Source organism: Strix aluco, chromosome 4 (genome assembly GCF_031877795.1).
Source record: "Strix aluco isolate bStrAlu1 chromosome 4, bStrAlu1.hap1, whole genome shotgun sequence".
NCBI classification, from domain to species: Eukaryota; Metazoa; Chordata; class Aves; order Strigiformes; family Strigidae; genus Strix; species Strix aluco.
Genome location: NC_133934.1, coordinates 92,053,148 through 92,074,729, shown reverse-complemented (window position 1 = coordinate 92,074,729; position 21,582 = coordinate 92,053,148). Strand labels below are relative to the sequence as shown.

Below are 21,582 nucleotides of genomic sequence, written 5' to 3'. Positions count from 1 at the left end.
GTGGTCTAAAAAAGCCACCTAATTCACAGCAAACAGAACTACTGCTGAGTGAATGCAGCCACTAAGCTCATTAAGAGGATGTGGCAGGATGTGTCTGAAAGTGCAGTGCAGTGGCTCAGCAAGCAATTAAATCCCATGACAGTTTAAAATGAGAATCTATCAGTGTCACAAGAGTGTGAAGCCTCAGCATCTCTGCTGTTCCCACCCCCAGCGTTTTATTTATGATGGCGTATTGGGAACATGGGAAGTCAAAAAGATTATAATGAAATATGCCATATAAAAACCAGATTAAGCCTGCTCTTCTTTGGGGAAATATGCAGAGAGAGAAGCTGTCTGTTAGCTGTCGAGTTTGCAAAAGATACCATCTTTTGGGATGGTGCTCTCTGCCAGCAGACAGAGTGCCCCAGGGGAAATGGTGGTGAAAAACCCAGACAAGCAGCATCCATCCATCCATCATACGCTCATCTCCACATCTCCAAGGCACAAATATAGCGTTAGAGTGCAAAGGGTGGGGGCAGGGGGAATGGAATCCCTTAAGAAAGAAAGAGGAGACAATGCCTCACGTGAATAGCTGGATTTTGTAGCTTTTCTGTGCGTGCACAACCAGACTCTCCTTACCTAGTCTGCTTGCTTGCTTGTTACATTCATGGTCAGTACAGTGATTTGTTAGTGTCTTTGGAATTGATGCATTCACAGCAGTGACCAGAACCAGGTATACTAAAGGCAGGGCTCTGCAAGTTTTTTTGTAAGCATGCCTCTGCCAGCACAGCACAGCACGGATCTTCACTCCTCCTACAGATCTGGATCTTCAAAACCCTTCTTTCACTGCACCGTCTCCTGCTATCCTGGGGGCAGATGCTCATGTTATTGCTGTTATGCTTTAATCCTGACCTTCCACAGTCCCCGCTACCCCAGCCTGTTCTCCCAGCACTACAGCAATTCAGCACCCATCTGTGGCAAACTTGTCAGTGCAGTTCTACACTTACAATCCTCTCCAGCCCTGGTCCACAGGACCTCCTGCCAGCCTAGCCCTTGGCCTCCCCTAAGACTAGACTGCTGATAACACAGACTCTCACAATGAGTCCATAAAACCAAACAAATGCCCCTAGAAACTAGTAAACATCAAATTCATTTTATTTTTAATCCAAGCCAGACATAATAAAGCCATGGCTGTACCGGAGATTGTAAGGCTACTCCAGTAACTCCTTGTCTCCCCCGCCAATTCCACCCTCAAACCTCATGTATATTATTGCACTCTCAAGATAAACAGGGCCATGGTGAGAAGAAGAATCCAGTCAAAGAGAATGATAAACTGGTTTTAGAAGCAAGGCTACTTGAAAACAAGACAGTATTTGTTTCCTCAGAAACAAACCATGTTGTGTGGAAAGAATAGTTCAGAGGACTATCTGCCATTAAGTGAAAACTGCTCTCCAGGCTGGAGCCATGGGACCCTATAAAGCTCAGAAATTAATCTTAGTAAACACTTGTTGCAAATTTGAGGCACACCTGAGGTTTGCTCCAGGGAACACTGGGAGACTGGAACATCCCAATGCCTCCCTAGCACCTCTTCCTGCAATGCTGCTAGTCTCATGGTGAGGCTGAGGGGGACCAGGGGGCAGGGGGAGAAAACAAAGAGATGGAAGAAGACAGAAGTTATGATATGAGGGGAATGTACACCTTCACTCTTCATCCTGGGAATAAACTGCAGAAAAATCAGAGGACAACTTTGAATTTTAAGACCAGGATCCAATGGAAAGCTTCTATCAGCCCCTAGCTAAGATACATCCCAGGAGGCTGCAACACAACAGGACAGAGAAATAAAGCTGTAGAAAACAGCAGAGGCCCTCAAACATAAGGTTAAGCATTGTTTAGTTTAACCCATCATCAAAATGTGGACTTTACAAGCAGCTGTATTTCTTTGGCAGACTAGAATGCCTCTATAAAATCTCTCAATAAAAAAAACAGCCCTCCTGTCAGTTGTCTCTTGGAAGTTCTTTACAGATTTATTTCTCAGCACAGATATAAATCATTGTCACATATAACATACTGTACCTGCTTCTCAAAGTCTGCCAAATTACAATATCAGCCTAAATGCTGGATTGGGTAACTACCCTCAAGGCTCAAATCATAAAGGAATATCTCCATTCGGCAACGTTATTCTAGCACTCATTTGTGTTCTGGTCACTCTTGCATTTGTGTTCTAGGTGGGCTCAAACTGCAGCAAGACTTTTGCAGCATCAGGCAATAGTGTAGGCAATACCAAGGCAAGGAGGCTGGGTAATTGCTACAATTTAGAGAAAATTCCTGAATACAGAGTCTATTCCTTTGGGCTTTGCATCACCCTAACAGGGCTTCTGGCCTTTCTGGAGTAAGGGAAAACTTGGCCTAGCTATCTGCAAGTGGTCATATAGATACATTCACACAGATGGATGGGCCTTTTGTCCCATCAGGAGAACCAGAATCTGATTACTGTCCAGTAACCAGACAGCTATTAGCAAACACCAGCCACCCCCACACCACGCAGCTGGGCCAGTCACCCCCACACTGCACATTCTGCAAATGGTAACAGGGAGTGGACCTCCACGGCAACCAACTGTACTATTTCCATATGCGACAGCACTGAATAAAACCACTCGTACCAAATGCAAGCTCATACATAAACCATGCGTAAAACCAGCCATGCTGTAACCTTGCTGCAAATTCTGTGAGATTCTGCATAGCTTCTCTTCCTTATCGAGGACAGTGGATACCTTTAGTAACAGATAAATCTCTGTAATGCAGTTATCTCTCAACTGCAGTGCACAAGCATCCCAATTAATTCAGTCTGGGCCTAGCAGAGCCGGCACTAAGCCAGAGCTGATAAACCTGCCAAAGCCAATCTGAGTCCTGCAATGATTCTTGGGAGCCTATTCTGCGCTCTCTCATGCTCTGGACTGAGGGGGGTTATTTGCTTGGGTGCAGTGCTCACCTCTGGCTGGCTCCACATGCCCACATGATGTGGCAACTCCATTAATGAGGCCCTTCTAAAACCCAAAGCGCTGGGGAGCAGACAGAGACACCCAGTCAACTCTGAAGGCATCAGCAAGGATGCAGCAGGGCTTATTAGCACTGCTCAGCCAGAGTGCAGGTGTCCTGGTCCTGATTTGGCATCTCTGTCTGCAATGCTCCCACCTGCAGGAAGACAGTGCCCTGCAACTCAGGCAAGCCTGGGAAGAGGGAGAGCCACATTCACATGGTGCGGTGTCTGAAGAAGTCAACCACACCAAGCAGAGCTGGTTCAGCATCCCTCGCTCAGTAAAGACCAAACCTGCATAAACCACTGAAGAACAGAAAGGCCACAGCAAAGTGGTGATGATTTTAGGATGGGATAGGGAACAATCACCCCAGACACTGCCCTTGGCATTGCTGCTGTCTCACCATGTGATCTTGGGCCAAACTCTATCAAAGGTACCCTCTGCTCTTCCATCACCTGTCAAATGGAGATAGTCTTCATCTATCCTCTGGGGTTTGGTAGAGCTTGTTTAATATTCATAGGCATTCAGGCATTCAAATAAAATGCACCAAAAATGCAAGGTGTTCTTACAGGTTCTCACAAAGCCAGGTTTAAACACGTCTTTTTTCCAGCCAAGAAAAACACTGAAAAAGCAAGGCTATTTCCACAGACACCAGATTTCAGTGGCCAATTCAAAAATTCCAAGGAATGAGGATAATATTTACTCATACAGTAAGATGCATCTGACAGATGAAGCTATATAATTGAAAAATGTTATTATAAGAAGGAAGGCTTGTAATAGAAAAATGGCATGAGATGATAGTAGGTATCTTTTCAGAAATGGGAAAGAACAAAGCAAATCATCTACTGAGGTGCTCAGATCTCTTGCCACAAAAAGGCAAGAAATTCCAAGAGGCCTATAAAGCGTTTAGACAAAAAGGTGAACTCTAGAATTAATAACAGAATGGTAAACAGGAAGATTAATGGCACCAGAGAAAATGCAGATGGTGAAGCCCAGCCTGCAGGCTCAGCAAGCCTCTGAGTAGGGAGGGGGGAAAAGGCAAGGTGTAAACAAGGTGACCTTCAAAGCCACGGGAATGCCTGCCAACAGGCCAGCCAGAGGGCATCCCAAGACACAGATGTGCCATCTGGGGTAGGCTGTCTCATGACAACATGAACAAGATTTGTCTTTTTCAAAATTTGCAGGGAGGCAAAATGGGTAGCAGCAGAAAATATGACCATTCAATTCAAAATGGGCACAATTAAATGTATAGGTTGGAAAAGGATGCTATCTATTTTGTAAAAAAAAAAAATGAAAGAATTCCCTGAATAGCCCCACTCAGAAAGGCCTTGTGCCCACTTGTAAAGCCTGCTCACACAAGGTGTGGGGGAGGCGAAACCGGTTTTCACTAAACAAATGTTTTCCTGGAGGGTTTATGCTTTAGGTTTACAGTAAAAAGAAAAAAAGAACCTCAGCACAAACTGCAAAGCAGCTCTTTAAACCCATGATGGTATAAATTTTCCCCATCTTGGCATAAGTCTATTCACTCCAGATGGTACATTTGTGTTGAAAGCAGGTAAAGATTCCTCAGACATCTCTATGTCCAATATCTGCTTTTACAGAGCTGCTCCATCTCAGTGCTTAGTTGGGCCTTGAATCTCCTAATAAGCTTTGTGTATGCCTGGGAGATCTCAGTTCTTTGCCTAAAAGTGGGAGAGAGAAATTTCCTACCACAGTTCTGCAGGGGAGCCTGGCTCTGTCAGACCTGATGTTTAGACCATTGAGGTCAACCAGGAAAATTAAAAAGTAAATGCAATCACATGTTTTTTAAAAAACATCAGTCAGACACCACAGTGGGGCAGTGCTAAGGGGAACAATGCTATCTCTAAACAAGCCTGCTGCAAAATAAGACAAACATATTCTGCTATGATATCCAGAGGCAAGAATTTTAGGGGAAAACAGAGTAAGCAACCATGTTACAGCTCAGCATGGAAAAAAGCAGACCCTAGCTGTGAGAGTCCAGCGGGTAGTGAATTCACACACCTCTTTTCCTTCCAGCCTGGCTCAAAGTACACCAGATGTGAGTATTTCAGGCAAAACCTGGCCCATCTGAGTTCAGTGCTGAAACTAGTTAATTCAGTGCTAAGTGTACAAGCAGACACATCTGGATGTTTTTTATTCTGGTGGGCTGCATGTCAACTGCAACGAAGATATTGGCACAACCTCCAGTTTCACAGTAGAAACCATGGGTGCTAGATGAGCTCTGGCAGCCTGTGTAAAGCCTGTGCAGCCCCAGCACTGTTGCATCAAGCAGGCTTGACTCAAGCAAGCTTGCGATTGCTGACAGGAGCTGCCATCATGGCTGCGGACATCAGTACATATCTTTCTCCAGAAAGCTCCATCATGTGGCTCTGTTGATTGCTTTTTTAATAGAACAGGAATGGAGAGATGAAGTACACACCTGAAAACACTAAAGTGATATTGAGGAAGGAATCAGGAAGAACAAGGGATAAAAATCAGCAAGATGGAGGGAAGTTGTTGTATTCCTTCCCCTTGCCTACTGCAGCTAAACTATGGCAGGCGTGTTCTGAAAACTGCCCCAGAAAAAAGCCGGGAAAATGGAAGCTTTGGGCCTTGAATTATGCCTTTTCAATATCTCTCTCCTTTCTCCTCTCTGCTAACAGAGAAATGCCTTAAAGTCCTAGATCCTGAAAATATACAGTCTGGGCCCTTTCCACACCTTACAAAACACAGTGAAAATAGATGATAATGGGGAAGAGGCAGAGACAGCCATGCAAGGGGAAAACAAAGTGAAATAGAGAATAGTTGCTCTTCTCTCCTTTTCCCCTGCTCAGCTTTCATTTCCCTTTGTTCATCTAACGTTGAGCCAAACTAAGCCAAAGGAGCTGCCGTGCTGGGCTACAAGATTGATGGCTGCAGGCAGGCTCCACAGTGAAGAGACGGATGACTGGTCATTTCCCGCGATGCACTGAGAAACATCCATCCTTGCAGCCATGCTGAGCCCATTTGTGCTCCTTTTGAAAAGAGAGATAAACACGGGCAGCCGGAGGCACCTGAGTGTCCTTCTCTCTCAGAAGGACACAGTTGTAGTCCTCTGGGTTCCTTGAGAAGGTCGCTCTGTCCATCCCTGAACATCTGGCTGTGGGATTTGCTAACTCTCTCCCTCCCCCAGCAATCATCCATCTATTAGAGCACAGTGCAGGTCAGAAGAAAACGGTGAAGAGAATGGTGTGACAACCTCATCAATCTACAGCTACACGCTTGGCTATTTAGTTTTCTTTACGCTATTCCTAAATGCAGGGCAGGGGGGGGAGAATTGCTACTGGTATGAAAGAGTGAATTGTGGAAATGGCAACGTGGATTGGAGTAAGTCCTTATGACTATTAAAATGTTGTGCATGTACTAAAGCAGTAGGGAACTAATTAAGATTCAGGATTGAAAGGCAAAACAAAAAAGTTGGATGCACTCTGGTTCCATCTGTAGCACTTGCTGAGAGTTCAGATGTACTTGGGGCATCATCTTTAGCAGAGAGAAGTTAATTTTTTTATTTTGCCCATTCAGATATTAACAGAAAGCTCCCTGGAAGAATATATTGTAAGTATATTTATAGTGCCAACCCTGGTATAGCAGCTTCAGAGGCACAAAGCACTTAATCCTGACTCCTTCCGATTTAGTTAATAGTGTCTTTGTTTGCTGATACTGTCCTGGTCTATAGCATTGCTCACAGATACAGCCTCTGTGTTTCCAGTTCTCCTGCCGTGCTGCTACCTCACTTAGGCAATGAGCATTACATGGCAGATGTACCCATAGCATCATTTACAAATGCAGCAGCACTCCAGAAATTCCTATAGCTATGAACCTCACTTTGTCAGAGTAGTAGATATCTGTAACTGTGTCATTCACCGACTGCACCAAGGAAATCATGAGAAGATAAAAGCATTCACCACCTCTCAAAAACACAAAGAAATGAGTCACCTGCTTAAAGTGTTTAAATGTAGTCTGAGCCGGTGTTGAAAATTTGTCTTTTATTCCCATCATGCAATGCTGTTTATTTTAGGCCAACAACAAAAGGATTTTCACTACAGCTCTGTAGGACATGCATAGGATATTAATCATGACCATATGTGTTCCTAAGACATCACCCCCATACTTCCCAAGGGCAATCACATGCATTCAGAAGTGCATCGTTTCCATCAAGAGGAGTAAAGTTTTCAGCCTTTCTCCTACATCAAGAACCATAGCTTTAGCTGATGAAAATTGCTGCTTGCTGTAGTCTTTAATGGAACTGTACCTACCTACAACAGCTAACGTCTTGGCCCTAAATTACCTTATTTGTTTAAGGGGAACCATGCTCCAAGTGCATCCTGTGTGAGATCTCTGGTTTGGAAGACATTGAACAGAAAAGCCATATCCATCTATTCTATTCTTAATTCCTCCCCAAAGGTACATTGCATCAACCCTCCTTTCCCCAAGGAGTTCATTGTTGGGAATGGACACCATGGCAAATACCAACGGTGTCAGAATCCTGAAGCATAAAATACCTGCAATAAACTATTGGGCAATCAAATGCAAAATGCAGGGAATATTGAAAAGAATTGTAATCTAGTAAAAACATACTTAATATCTCTCAGGTACAAGATGATTATGAGGTTGTAAAATGATTACTCCAGAGAATGGGAATGACAGACTGAAGCCTTCCACCATGGAAGGTGGTGGGAGGTGCAGGGATGTGGGAGGGGAAGCCATCACACTCTCCATTCTATTCTCAGCAAATCTGTAAAGCTTGCTTGTAAGAGTTCAAACTGGACTTTATATTAACATTTATTGCTCATTCCTTTATATTATGCACCTGAAAAATATCACCTGCTATAAATTTTATAATATTTCATACTACAAAACAATTTCATTTGCTATGTGTCAGAATGATAAAATTGAATAAAAGGTTTTTAAAAATCATATTTTGAATGTAATGATATTTCATAATCTCTTTGTTATTTTTTGTTAACATTTTCTTCTATAAAATAGCACACAGGTTCTACTATATGGTTGATCTAGTAGTCCAATGACTTTATTGGGCTCTATCTTGCAGGATGCTGAGCACCAAGCCTGCAGGTCTGGTCCAACACAGTACTTTACATGTGGATTTAATTTTAAGCATGTGACAAGTCCCATTAATTACAAAAAGATCACTCATGTTCTTAAAGTCCAAGCTCAGGTGCTTTCCTTGTCTGGGGTTAGACAGCTTGGCATCTTACAAGACTAAGCCCTGGGGACTTGATCCTATAAACCCTTTTTCATGTGATTACCAGAGAACGCCCAGGATTACTCAGATGAACATAAAAAACAGATGCAGTGAATTAGATAAAAGATATCCATTTCCTAGAGTCTTGTGTCCAGTACTTGTATCTAAACTATTTTTGTGCTTCACAAAAATCCTTTTGCCGATGTGGCTTATTCTTTTTCAGGCATCGGTACCAGCTATACTAAGAAAAGTGCCAGGAGTTTTGCCAGGAAAGCTGTTCAGGTTCAGCTCTAGCTGCAAGTCACCTACTTGCAGCTTCCCAACTGCCCCTCCCCTTTGCTGGAGAGCTGATGATTTGCACTTTGGGGGAAACAAATCTGCTGGATTCCAGCATTTCCCCAGGTACCATACCCTGGCACTTTCCCAGGGGTTCCCATATCTCTTCCTCTGAGGAGCCTGGAGGGAAATGCTTGGGCAGCCCACTCCTAGGCCCCCCATGCCTATTTGGGGAGTGCCAAAATACTCTTTCAAAGCCACCTTTTCTCCAAGAAGAAAAGCTCATCCTCAGCTCACCTGCACTCCCCTCTTTTTAAGGTTAAATCTGTTTATTTCAGAAATAAGTAATCCTGATGGTTATTTACAAACATCCATGTTAACTTCATAGTAAGGGGATAAATCCCACAGCATTTTAACTCTCCAGTAGGAGTAGCGTATCTCCTAGAGACACAGTATTCACAGTCAGGCCTTGGCAGCTTAAGAGGCACATGCTGAAAAACCTCTTCTCAAAGACGCGTCCTAGCAGCCAGATGTAGGTCAAACACACAGTAGCCAAGAAAAGCAAAAAAGCAAACAATGGGTTGGATAACACAGAAAGGGTGGCAGCACCACAAGCAAGGTCCCTCTCAAGCAGCCCAGGTACTTCAAGCCAATGCCATCGTAACTGCCTGAGCCCTCCAAGTTTTCCTCACGTCTTACAGATTGAGCCCCAAGAGATGACCTGCAGTCACACTGTAGAGGCTCTGAGGAGTTCATCAGCACAACTCATTCCTTCAGTTTAATGGCCTACTGTAGTGACCACAACGTTTTTCAAAATGGTCTGGTTCCAAAGTCATCATAACTCTATTTTCACAAACGTAATAAATACAGCTGAGACTACACATCGGTAGAAAAATCACCTCTAAGTGGCTGCATTGCTTCTGAGATGACAACAGCCTTTGTCTGTGAGTCACTGCAGATGCAGCCTACATTCCCATTCTCAGGGACAAGACCTGGAGAACTCAGAAACATAGAGATTTAAAAGTTTACAAAATTGCTTTATTTTGTTCAGTTGCTACTTCTGCCTTAGTCTGATGACTAAAGCTGGAGGGGTCTGGCTTCAGTGGGCTTTTGATCAAAACCCGGGGAGGTTCGAAAGCCCTGTGGCTTCTTCACACAGATTTCTCCTAATTATGCAAACTGGCTCAGCCACACAAGAACCAGGAGTAATCCCAGGTGATTCATATGAGCAATTTTAGCTAACCAACACAGCTCTCCTGGTAAAACTGTGCACATAAAATACTTGTAGTGACCTGTTCCAGATCCCACAAATGAAAGAGAAACTATTTACACAAAGTTAATCCTGTAAATTCTAGCAGCATGACTGTGGAGTTAAGCAGCAGAAACAATGTTTTTGTTTTCTTGACTGGACTATTTATAGAATATTATTTGCTTTTCTAGAAAGGAGTGTGTTTTATTTCCATACCTGCAAAATCATGAAATCCCATTTGGCGGAAAATGCATACTCACTCACACTCACTGAGCTGAATTAGTCTAAGAATTTGCAGCTTATCACGTGTAACAATACCCAGAAAGAACAGTGCATGATTTGAAGGAGAAGTTATCACAACCTCAGTAGCCATGACGTACAGAAGGCCAGCTCATCAGTGGCCAAAATGAAGCAAGAAGAGTTACACTGTGCAAAACTTGAGATATCTTTCTAACAGTTACACTGCACAGCCAGCCTTGTGAAAACTGGCTCAGCAATTCACCTGTTGTGAATCTCTTTAGTAGTATATATGGGTGTGTAACAGCTAACTTGGTTTTCATTCCCATCCTGGTACACATAAGCCCAGGTTTTACACCAGAGTTGTTTTGTTTTCATACCAGTTTTGCAAGGCTTCATGCTGATGGCCAAAATGTTTAATACTGGCACTTTAAAGGCTTGGCAAGTAGCATGCTTTATTCATACATTCCTTTTTATTTAAAGGTGTCCCCTACCCCTCCCAAACTCTCTAAAAAGATTTATTAACTACCTGTTAGGCACTTGTCTGAGATAGACAAATGAGATCAGTGTTTTAGCACCTCCATTTTACACACTGAGAAGCTGAGAGAAAAAGAGATATTCCATTGTCCCTGGTCCTGTGTAGTCCTGTACGGGATACAGGTGATGCAAGTACGTGATAGTGGGGCAAGACATTAAATGCAGAGGTTGGCACCTCTGCTGCAGACTGGCAATGAGACAAAGATATTTCACTGCAGGACTTCTATATCATGATTCAGTGCCAGTGAATACATGCAGAAAGGGACGGGTTCTCTGGTATTCTTAGTGCCACGTAAGAAAAGGAAAGCAAACTTTATCTGGCCAGAGACTTGGACCAGCAAAGGTCCCCATTGTAGGAAGGATTTAAAGGTGGTGGATGAGATGGAATAATCTGGTTAAATATGTGTGTAAAAGGAAGAAGCTGCTTCACATGGAGGTCCAGGATGATGAGTTTTCTCTTGGTGACAGAAAGTCACTTTTTCTAACCTGAGTCATAGCTGGATGTGTAAGTGCCATAGAGCAGCAGCTCTTGCCTGTGGTGCCATGTCCTGCTGTGAGCAATCTGAAGACAAGATTAGTGGAGAATTGGAGCCTACTGTTTTGATTCAGTAGCACTGATGGACTCATCTGTAAGCTGCAGGTTTAGCTGATGAATAAACACCTACTTAAATTTAGGCCAATATTTAGGTACTTTGTTGGATAAGATGCCCAAAAGAGAAGGCCCAGTAGAAATCAGTATTTATTTTGGTATAAATAAAAGCTAGAGATGGTAAAAAATGAATTTTCCCCCCATTCGCATGAGAAGTTCCCAATTTGCTAAAAAAAAGATAGGAAAAAAGCAGGTGGGATGTTTAGGGATTCCTACAGCCATGATGAATGTTTCTTTTTTCTCACACATTGAAATTTTCTATCTAGCCCTAAAAAAAAAAAAAAAACAAACCAAAACCAACTCAAACCAAAAAACCAACAGCTTCCAGCATCCCTACTCCCAGATTTGGATTCACAATATAAAGTTTCATTTTATTTCAAAGTGCTACAGAAATGTGATTAGGTACATGATGGACCAACCTCAGGATTCAGCATGGCCAGTGTGCAGATGGGCACCGTAACACATCAAATGAGAACTGAAAATTATCCACCCTCCCTGTCACAAAAATTTGGGGTTTTTTTTTTTGTTCTACGTGGTGTGCCAAAAATAAAGACTGATGGGAACAGTTGAAAATGAGATTTGCTCTAGCTCAATCAGAAACTACAGGATCCATGTGGAATCACTCAGTAAAATTCTTTCATGTGGGTCGTGCAGCCTCGTCAGATATGAAGCTCATCATCATCCACACTCTGTGATGTTGAGTTATTTGACACTTGACCTAATATTTGCCTAACACTTGACCTAAATACACTGCAGGACTGTTGCTTTGGCACCACCTACCAAAATCAAATCCTATTTCTAACATATAACAACTTAAAAACAGGCTATTCCTGCCGCAGAAGAAAATCTGTTAAAAAGTTGACTCATGGAGTAGGCTCAATCCCTCTCCTACCCTGGTTTTACACCCACAGAGCTCCCTTCAGTTCTGCAGAGGTAACTCCTGAATTCTTTCAGGTTTTGTGAACCAGCCAGGCCCTGCCCTTGCACAAAACGCACTATTCGCTGCTCCCTCTGCTGGCCTCGCCGCCCCCCGGCCGCGGCAGCAGCCCAAGCACACAGGAGGCAGAGGCAGAGCCCCTGCCCTGCTCTACCACGGCCAGACACCTGGCAGGGGGAATCAGGCATCGGGGGGAAAAAAAAAAAAAAAAAAAAAAAATCCTAGAATCAGTGATATTTTAAAGCACTGAGGAATATATTACAAAAGATGAGGAGAGTTATTTTAAAAGCCAAAGTACTTCAGAAGGCAGAAGTACTTGAATAAAAAGCAGATTTTAAAAAACATTTTAATTTCAAGATTTTGGAGGGCAGACAGCAAAAGCCACCAGGCCATCTTACATGAGGAATCTAGTCCGGGTCATCAGAGAACAAAAGTTGCCTCTGTCTGCTGGCTGTCATGTCACGTCTGCCCCAAATTTAGGTTTCATGACAGCAAATGTTTATAAAAGCCATGAACGATTAAAAAAACTAAAATAAGGTCTGCACAAAAGTATCTTTGGTAAATTCACATCTTCAGAAACCTGTCAGAAGTCTGAACAATTGATACATTGATATTATAGCCACCTTCAGGAACATTGTATCCAGTTCTTCTGCCTTTTACAGACATACTCTTAGTTGGCACCAGAATTATTCTGCCAGTTTTGGTTCCAAGACAGTCTTAATGGGTCTCAAAGAGGAGACACAGGCAGGTTTTATAATATAACAGGAACCTAACCTTTAATCACAGAGAAGTTTCCATATATCTTAAATAGTAGCAAAACTTTTTGTTAAGAAAAGATGTGCCTTTCCTTAAAGTGTTCATAGTGAAACAACACTGCTGTCATATAGTACTGAACAAGAACCAACGTGTGATTGTACAGAGATTGCTGAAATCGAAACTAGTCAATATTAATTGGCCTATCTGAGAAAAATTATAAAAGGAAATTTTCATTAAATTAGTGTTTTAATTTATTTTTAGGGTCTAGTATCTTTGAGTGACACTGGACATAGCAACTAGGGAAAGAAAAAAGAATACGGAACTCGGAGAACTGACCTCTTTCTGTGTTCTTGGGTTTGATTTCCAGCTCTACCACAAACCTCTGGTTAAACTTTCACAGTAGTTTATTATCTTTGTTGTTCATTTCTCCAGTTTGGAATAAAAGTACTTCCTTTGCTGTATTTGGACTGTAAGATCTGCTATAGTATATGACTACAGCAGAGAGTATAACAGGCCTTCACAATGACCCCCAGGATGATCATCTAACATGCTGCTTGAGTCTCTAGGTGCTATCATCTAAGTGAATTCTGTCCTTTGCTTTTTAATTCCATTTTAACTATCTTGGTGAAGTGCCCCATCTGAAAGAGCAGGGACCTCCACAGACATGCTAAGCATCTTCCACAAGAGTTGGGGACACTCATCGCTTCCCAGGAGAAACACAGTACCTTGTGCAATCAGATACAGCCTCTACAAGGTAAATTGAGATGTTGAAAGAGATAATAGCTTATCTGTAAGGATTCTGTTCATTCATCCACAAGCACACTCCCATAAGTATATCCCATATGTCAGATTAAAAACAGATCAGGCATTGTTTAAGTGGCATCTAAAAATCTGTTATCAATACTTGCCTCAAACAATTCCACCATGGTTCATAATAGCAAATGAAAAAGACTTTTGTTTACTTTTACCTCTTCAACAGCTGGTAAAAAAAAAAAAAAAAAAAAAAAAAAGCCATTTCTGTAGTTCAGCTGACACTAGCTTGCCCAGAGATAAGTAACAGGACAGACACTAGCACAGGACACCAGCTCATTCTCACCACAGTAGCAGCACACACAAACTCTACTCCACACCCTCCAAGTGGGTGAGAAGGCTGCCCGCTGGGAGACCTCGCTGTTGGCTTTCAGTCCAAAACCAAAGGACAGCAGTGAATTGAGACAAAAGCTTTCCAGTCATATTCTTTACACTTACATAGCACGTGAAATAAAAGCTCTGTGTGCATGTATGTACGTATCTATATTTAGCCATCTTGTAAAACTGAAGTAGGACACTACTGATTTAAATTCCACCAGAGTTTTTGGCCATACACACCCTATCTGTTCTCATCTGCATAGCTGCAAAGCTTGGGTAATACCTGACTGTCAGCAGGGTTTACTGTAGGCAATACCACTTTCACAATATTGATACCTGACCTAACACAGAATCATGATACCACCCAGTACCACAAAAACACTAAGTATATAGAACAAGGAGCAATCAAAATTTCAAGGGGCCTTGGGTGTAATCAGGGATCTCTCTTCCACTTCTAACCCTCATCTTTCCAGCTGGTCTGATATTACTGAGGGCCAGAACCCTACTGCTTGCCTTTTCGGCACCTGCAGTTCAAGGTGGTGGTAGGAGAGTTGGAAATTCTCTTTCTTCTCCCATTCCTCTGGAAGAACAGGCTACCTAGCCCAGCCCAATCCTCTCCCTCACCCACTCCCAGACTCACAGATCTCCCATACACAGGAGCTCTGCTCTGCTCTTGCTCTTTTACTGGGCAGGAGAACAGCCAGCTGATGAGTGAGTGTGGAAGCACAAGCTGCTTCCAGCCCTCCCACTGCTTTGCGCTCAAGTGCCCAGTTCTGCAGAGAATCAGGTTTGCCCATACTTGGTTGAACAGAAGTCTAGTTTCATTAATATTATGAGAGTATCAACATCTAATAACTTTAGCATGCTGTACCTAGGCAATCACAGTATTAACATGTCAATAAATTGCCCATGACTGGGGATTTGTTTCAAATCTATACCACTATTCATAGGAGTCTTGACTGCTACACTATAGTGACTTGTGTAACAGCTCGTATCCATTACAGCAGTGAAAACTAGACTGCACTTTAGCCATAATGCTTGGTTCTGATGATATGCATACATCACTGAAAGATGAAGATCAGCCCATATTACTTAGTGTAATTCCTAAAGGTCTGGTAATGATATTGACTGTATTGTCACTGAAGCAGTAAGTTTTGGCAATACTTTATTTCTACCGCACATCTATTGGATAGACTACTGAATGAGATGGAGGACAGTCTTAACATGAACATTAGAAATAGTAGTAACATGAACATTGCTAGTCCCTTGATCAAACAACCTTACTAGGGCAATCCATGCACCTAACTCTGAGTAGTGGCAGAGGAAAATAGACATCTAAAGGCTGCAACAGCAACACCTACTCTAGTGTTCTGATCTTTATGACTTTGGCTGCAACTATTCTTAAAACCAAACACTTCCACTTGAAACCAAATAAAAGCAACAGACCAGGACAATAAAAGCACCATGTTCTATTAAGAAGCAAGCAGCAACTGACCCCAAGAAAAACATTATAGTGCACTTGCATTTTACAAAAAACAGGAGACCATTGGAGCACGATTATTTTCTTTGTTAGGTTTTGGTATTACCAAATATGAAACTCTCACTCACTGAGTTGTGTCATGCACTACCTAAACCTGCAAGGTACCAACACTGCAAAAGTAGGTTGTAAGTCTAAATACTATATTATTACTAAATTATTTATTATACTCTTGAACTGCTAGCAAGACAATAGTATGATTCTACTTACTGACCAGCTGATGATTTACCAAAACAAAAATCCTAGGTCTATGTATCTCCTGAATTATGTAGAAGTCTTGAACGTCTGGATACGACTTAGCACTGTAATGAGCCACTCCAAAAGCCCAGATGCAGTCCAAGCAAGTATTCACATCCCTGGTGCCAGTCCCACTGACTGCTAGATTGGCAGCTTTTGGAGCTAAGATCCCCTTCTGTGTTTGTTACGGTGGCAGTCTTACGAGAAGTATTCTAAACAGTTAACAAATGTAAAACATAATAAAACTAAGGTCTAGCCCTTACTCGATATTGTAGAATTGCATTGCTTTCATGTGTTGTATAACGTACAACCAATTCAACAGCCTCCTGTATAAAAATCAGCTACTCGCATATTATCTGAGCACAAGCACTGTCTAGCTGCTGAGACCAGTTCTAAGCCATGACTAGGATATCCAAGCCCTAGGTGGAGTGAAACTATGGAAGATCTAGATTAGATTTCTTCCAAATTTATTTTAGATGTCCTACAGTTGTCATCTCTGTGCTTTTTAAGGGGTCTTAAATTGCCACATCTTTTCCCCACACAGTCATCTAATGTCTAACTGAGGAATAAAGAGGTCAACATAAGGTAGTTTCCTAGGTTCAGCACTAGGTTTTACCATGGTGTCTGCCTCCAAAACATGGAGTATTTCTGCCATCCATGTTGAAAATAAATTATACTACCTTTTTCTCAAATTGTCAAAAGCTACCTTTAAATGGAGAGCCAATGTTTTCCATAGGTTTTATACTTTCAAATCAGAGAAGGGAAAAATCCCATTTTTGGCTAGTGAGTCTATTCTGGATATGCACAGATGGAGTGAAATTATTTTGTGGTGTAACCAATAAGGAAAGTTAATCACTAGATAGAAATTTGTTGGAAAATAGATTTAAATGGCAGAGCAATGTAACTTGCCTTATTTGGCTGCCACCGGCAACACAACAAAAGTAGCACTCCCGAGATGCAGAAGAGATGTTTATAGCAGGGAAAACAACACAGAGACAGACATGCTGAGGTCTCTTTATCTGATAACTTTGTGGTAATTGTCTTTCATGCCCTGTGGCATGTAGGATGCACTAATTTGGCATTCAGTGAGTACAGCAAAGAAGCATAATGCAAACAAAGAAGAGTCAAACTCTACACTACTGCTTTACCTTACTAAACTACCAAGGTGCAGCAGTGTTTGCATCATCACAAAGTCTGAGGTAGACATTTCTATGGGCAACATGATCCTCTTCCTAGAGTCCAGTCTCATTTCTGTCAGTGCACCTGACTAATTTCACCAGTCCTTTCTGAGCGGCTCTGCTGTGAGGTCTGGTTCTATTTGCTGGCTGAGATTTTTCCCTTGGTTTGAACCCAAACTGAATGGTTACAGGCATTTCTTCCTCTTGTTCAACTATCTGCTGACATCTCCTATATTGAAGGTAGGGAGCCTTCAAGAACTGTTTCTACCAAAATCAACATGAATTTTGCCCCTTGATTTTACTGGGTTTAGAACTTGTCTCTATCTCCCCTTCCTCTCTCTTCACCAGTTACTGCACAGAAGCAAAGCCATCAGTACTGCTGAGCATGGCTCAGTTCCCAGACACCTTCTTCTGTCAAACAGGTTTTTAAAATATTCTTAATTTACATTTTGGGGGTTTCTCCTGTACTTTTTATACTGGCAGTGTCTCACCTCTTAAAAACCACATACAGCTGTGAGAACGTGTGTTCCCTCTTTCTCATAATAGCTGACCCCAAAGACAGTAAGCCTTTATTACTAACTACAGGGAAGAATGCACAACCCTATGCTCTACCTGACACAGCTGTAGCTCCTCCACATCTGCTTTACAGACACTCATTCAGCATCCAGACTCATCACTTCACATAGTTTAATTATGGGGAAAGAGTACCAAGGACAACAAGAATGAAAGAAGAATGGACTAATGTACATATACAGGCATACAAGTGTGTCATATGCTCACTAATTTTTATTATTTGCTGTTTATAATCTGGTCACACCCCTGGTCTCCAGCCCCATTATGAAAAATCTTACCAGCATACTGTTCTACACACAGAGCGGTCTTTTTCACAAAGATTAGGCAGTTGATGCCAAAGTGAGATTTTGTATTAATAACACACTGAGAAAATAATTAGTAATGTATTGATCCTTTACATCCTTATGAATTTGCTAATAGAGGCAAGGATTCACCCCTACGGAAGGTAAATTCAACTCCCATTGCATTCAATACAAGTTGTACACATTTCTGTAAAGGATGAGTTGCGTGCAGAGGGTTTGGTGGTTATTGTTACAGCAAATCAAGTAAGATGCAAAGAGAAATGGTTGGAGAGGGACAAAGATAAAGTCCAAGGTCTAAATGCTAGGTTTGCATGTATGCCAGCTGCTCTGCACCACAGGAAAGAGAGGCAAAGAAATACTTACCAGGTTTAATTTCCAGCAGCTTCAGTCTGGAATCCTCAGGGGGATGCAAACGCCTCTTTTTACGCCAGCAACGTGCTGGGTACGTGTACAGCTGACCTGGGGCCAGGCCTGAAGATTAAAGGAAAAAAATAAATACAAACACATTTCAGTTTGTAAACCATGAGTACCATCTCTAGCGTCTTTGTTCTTGCCCTTCCAGTGTCTCCTTGTTGGAGGGTTCAATCCTGCAAATCATGAGGCAGAACTATGCACTCAAGGCATCCAGTGCTCCTGAGGCTCCTCAGCACCTCTTGGGATGAGGCCTACAGAGAATCTAGGTCTCACTTAGACACTTCACTCATCTCACTGAAATCAAAGCTGCACATAAATAATTTGTGATTTCTCCAGCGTAAATAGAATTTCAGGCTCTCCTGGGTCACAGGGGCGATGCCTCCTTCACGGACAGAGAAAGCCCCTTGGGAGAGAAGAGATGAAGTTCCAACATGCAAATCATAAGGCCCCGATGCACAGAGCAGCTCAGGAAATTTGTGTCTTCCAAATGGGAGCAAACCAAGATCCATGAGGTCTGGCTATTTGGACTCTGTATTTTTGCTATAATTTTGGACTTTTGTTGGAAGACAGATTCTTCATTCTGGTTATTAACTTCTCATGCCAACATCCTGAATGCGGGAGGAGATACAGCAGTGATGTTTATATTACTGCATGTTTATACTACTGCATGCTCCACTGAATCACATTTGACATCGCTGGCTTCTGAGCTGCCCTGGCTCTCCTGACAGACACCCCTTAGCCAACGTTCAAGCTACGCTTTGCTCTCTTGTATTCAGAATACAGCACGGCTTCGTGAATGCATCACTACTAGCACACTGCCAAGTGCCTCAAAGTATCCTCAACTGCCCCAGATACTCATGACACACAGAAATTCCCAGCAAGACACAGAAACATTGGAAGAATTTCATTCTCTCCCCTGCCTCCCCCATCCACCAATTCTGCTTTGGCTCTTCTGCCCTTCTGCTGTGTCTTGAAGGGGCTACAGAGCATGACTGCAGTTCCAGACTCATTGCCCTTAGAAAACAGGTAAGACCACATAAGAGAGAGAACAGGAGTGGTATTACCCTATCTGAAACTATACTAACAGTGAACAGCTGGACAACATCAAGGGGGTACCAGTAAAGCAGGACAGCTCAAGGGCAGCAGGATTGCCCAAGAGTTCTCTCATCCCCTCTGAAGCAGCCAGGATAGTGTACCAGCTTGGGAACAAGTCTGACTCACTGAACCAAATGAGGATAATGAAAAAACCAATATCCTGTTACTTGAGGAACAAAAAGAGAAAAGACACAACAAAACTATTCACCTCAAGGGAACAGGCTAATCAAATTCGGCAAGTGAAGCCTAAGCTCCTGCTTTGAAATATTTCAGCTGTTGGGAATGCCAGTTCAGACCCCAGGACTTTCCACCTACTTCCAAGGCCTTAGTGGATAAACGGAGCATGTACAGCACACTGCCTGGGTATGGCTGAGCGATGGAGTATTTGCAGGGATCCTGGCTGTTCCAGGACACAGAATGCTACTGAACTGGAGCTTTTCACATTCTGCTTTCATTGCTGCACACCTTGCTGGGCATTATGCCCACCCCAAAAAGGACACATTTCAGAGTGGGGTGCTTAGGACTGGTTTGGGAATAAAAATGTGAATAACTAGCATTTCTACAGAGTTTGGACACACTTCTTTATGGCACTTTGCAAACATTAACCACTGCAAACAATTGCTATTATGATGAGGTGGATTGTGCCTGGCTCTGATGTGAGTCATTAAAGAGGTGGAGGCAAGAAGCCTCACCCTTCCAGAACAGGTCCCGTGTAAGAACTTGCTCACAACATTGAAATGGTGGTTGGTAGACCAAAGCAATAGGACAGAGAATCAGCCCTCCATTGCATAGGCATCCACAGAGGAGTCATTTGAATAAAATAAGCACCACAGCTTTGAGCATTTGTCCCAGACACAGAGGAGCAAGGATCTACTGCAGTTTTGGGGGAGTAGCTGTTAAGGTGGGTTCAATTCTTGAGTGCTCTCATATGAAATACCAGTTCTGGATTCAGCCAGGACAGTGAAAGTGCTGAAAGCCCAACAAGAAATGAAGCAGGTATACTTGAAAAGACAGAGGTGGGAAAGCCTCTTCCCTAGAGGACCCATGGCCCACTCCAGGTGGCAGATAGATCAATAAGACATGGATGATTTGACACCCATCTCTGCACCCCCTGAAGTAAGCTTTCTGTTCCTATTCACAGTACCCTTGCTCATTAATACACAGCCATCCAATGAACTTAAAACACATAGCAGACCTTCACTTGATCCAAACCCATCAAATGCTACCTTCAGTTCTCCACCCTGACCCCCATCTATCACTGTGCTGGCCCACATGAAGTGTGGATCTTCGATTGTTTACACAAAGGAGGGGCAACAAGGAAAATGTCAGTTCTGAATGCTTCAAATCTAGCCCCTCCACAGTCAATCTCGCAGTGCATATGGAAATAACGCATATACAGGTCTTACTGTCTTCAGTCCTGGCTCAGTTGTCTCTCCCTCTGGTGCCTTATAGGGCAACCAGAGAAGGTTCCAACCATTTGCTTATAGAGGAAATAGCAGAACCTGCAGTGAGTTATGTTGTTTATCTCATTAGTGTAGGAGAGTCATAACTCAAAGCTGGTGTGAAAGGCCGGGGGAGGAGGGGAAAAGAAGGAGGGAGTTATGTGCAGTATTGTGTGAAATTAACCCTGAACTGTTTATCATGAGATGCAGTTTTCTGACTCCTTTAACAAAGAGGACAGCAAGAAACCAGGTTAATATGCTGAGATCCTGACTCTTCTTTCTGTTTTTCAAGCCCTCCGTAAGTGAAAAGAAGTCCTGGAGCTTTGCCATTTGTCTTTACACAGTTTTTCAGGTTAGGGATAGTAAATGGCAGTGAACACAGCACACAAGACAGATACCAGGGTGGTTGGCAGAGAATTTTCAGAGCCCTTCAGTATGGACATAAGCACATTGTATACAGCCTGAAAACAGGCATGCTAAAACTGTAGAGGGATGCTTTGACCCACCATAATACTACAAGAAATAGATGACGCAAAGACACCCAAGGGAGCACTAAATAGGCTAATAAAAATCAGGAAAGAGGAGAGCAAATATGGGGGAGGAGAGCTGCTTCATTTCACACTGATTATTCTAATTCGAAATAACAAAGGCATCAGATTTGGTGGCCAGTGCAGATGCAGGAGGCTTGTTTCACTTAAGACTCTCTGTGAAGAATATTCCACCATTAGTCTCCACTGCAGACCTGCAGGAGGAATGTCACAGATCAAACAGTTTACTAT

At 42.6% G+C, this 21,582-nt stretch overlaps 1 protein-coding gene across 9 annotated transcripts in view; it reads right to left on the bottom strand.

The window, feature by feature from the left end:
* DPF3 (double PHD fingers 3) overlaps window positions 1-21,582 on the bottom strand; it is a 180,107-nt gene that overhangs the window by 83,762 nt on the left and 74,763 nt on the right. For all 9 annotated transcript variants that reach the window (XR_012623258.1, XR_012623259.1, XR_012623260.1 and 6 more), the window contains exon 3: window positions 18,216-18,323. Coding sequence is in view for 5 of the 9 variants with exons in the window: in XM_074824286.1 (XP_074680387.1) it covers window positions 18,216-18,323 (108 nt within the window). In the remaining 4 variants the exon portion in view is untranslated. The remainder of the gene's footprint in view (window positions 1-18,215; window positions 18,324-21,582) is intronic.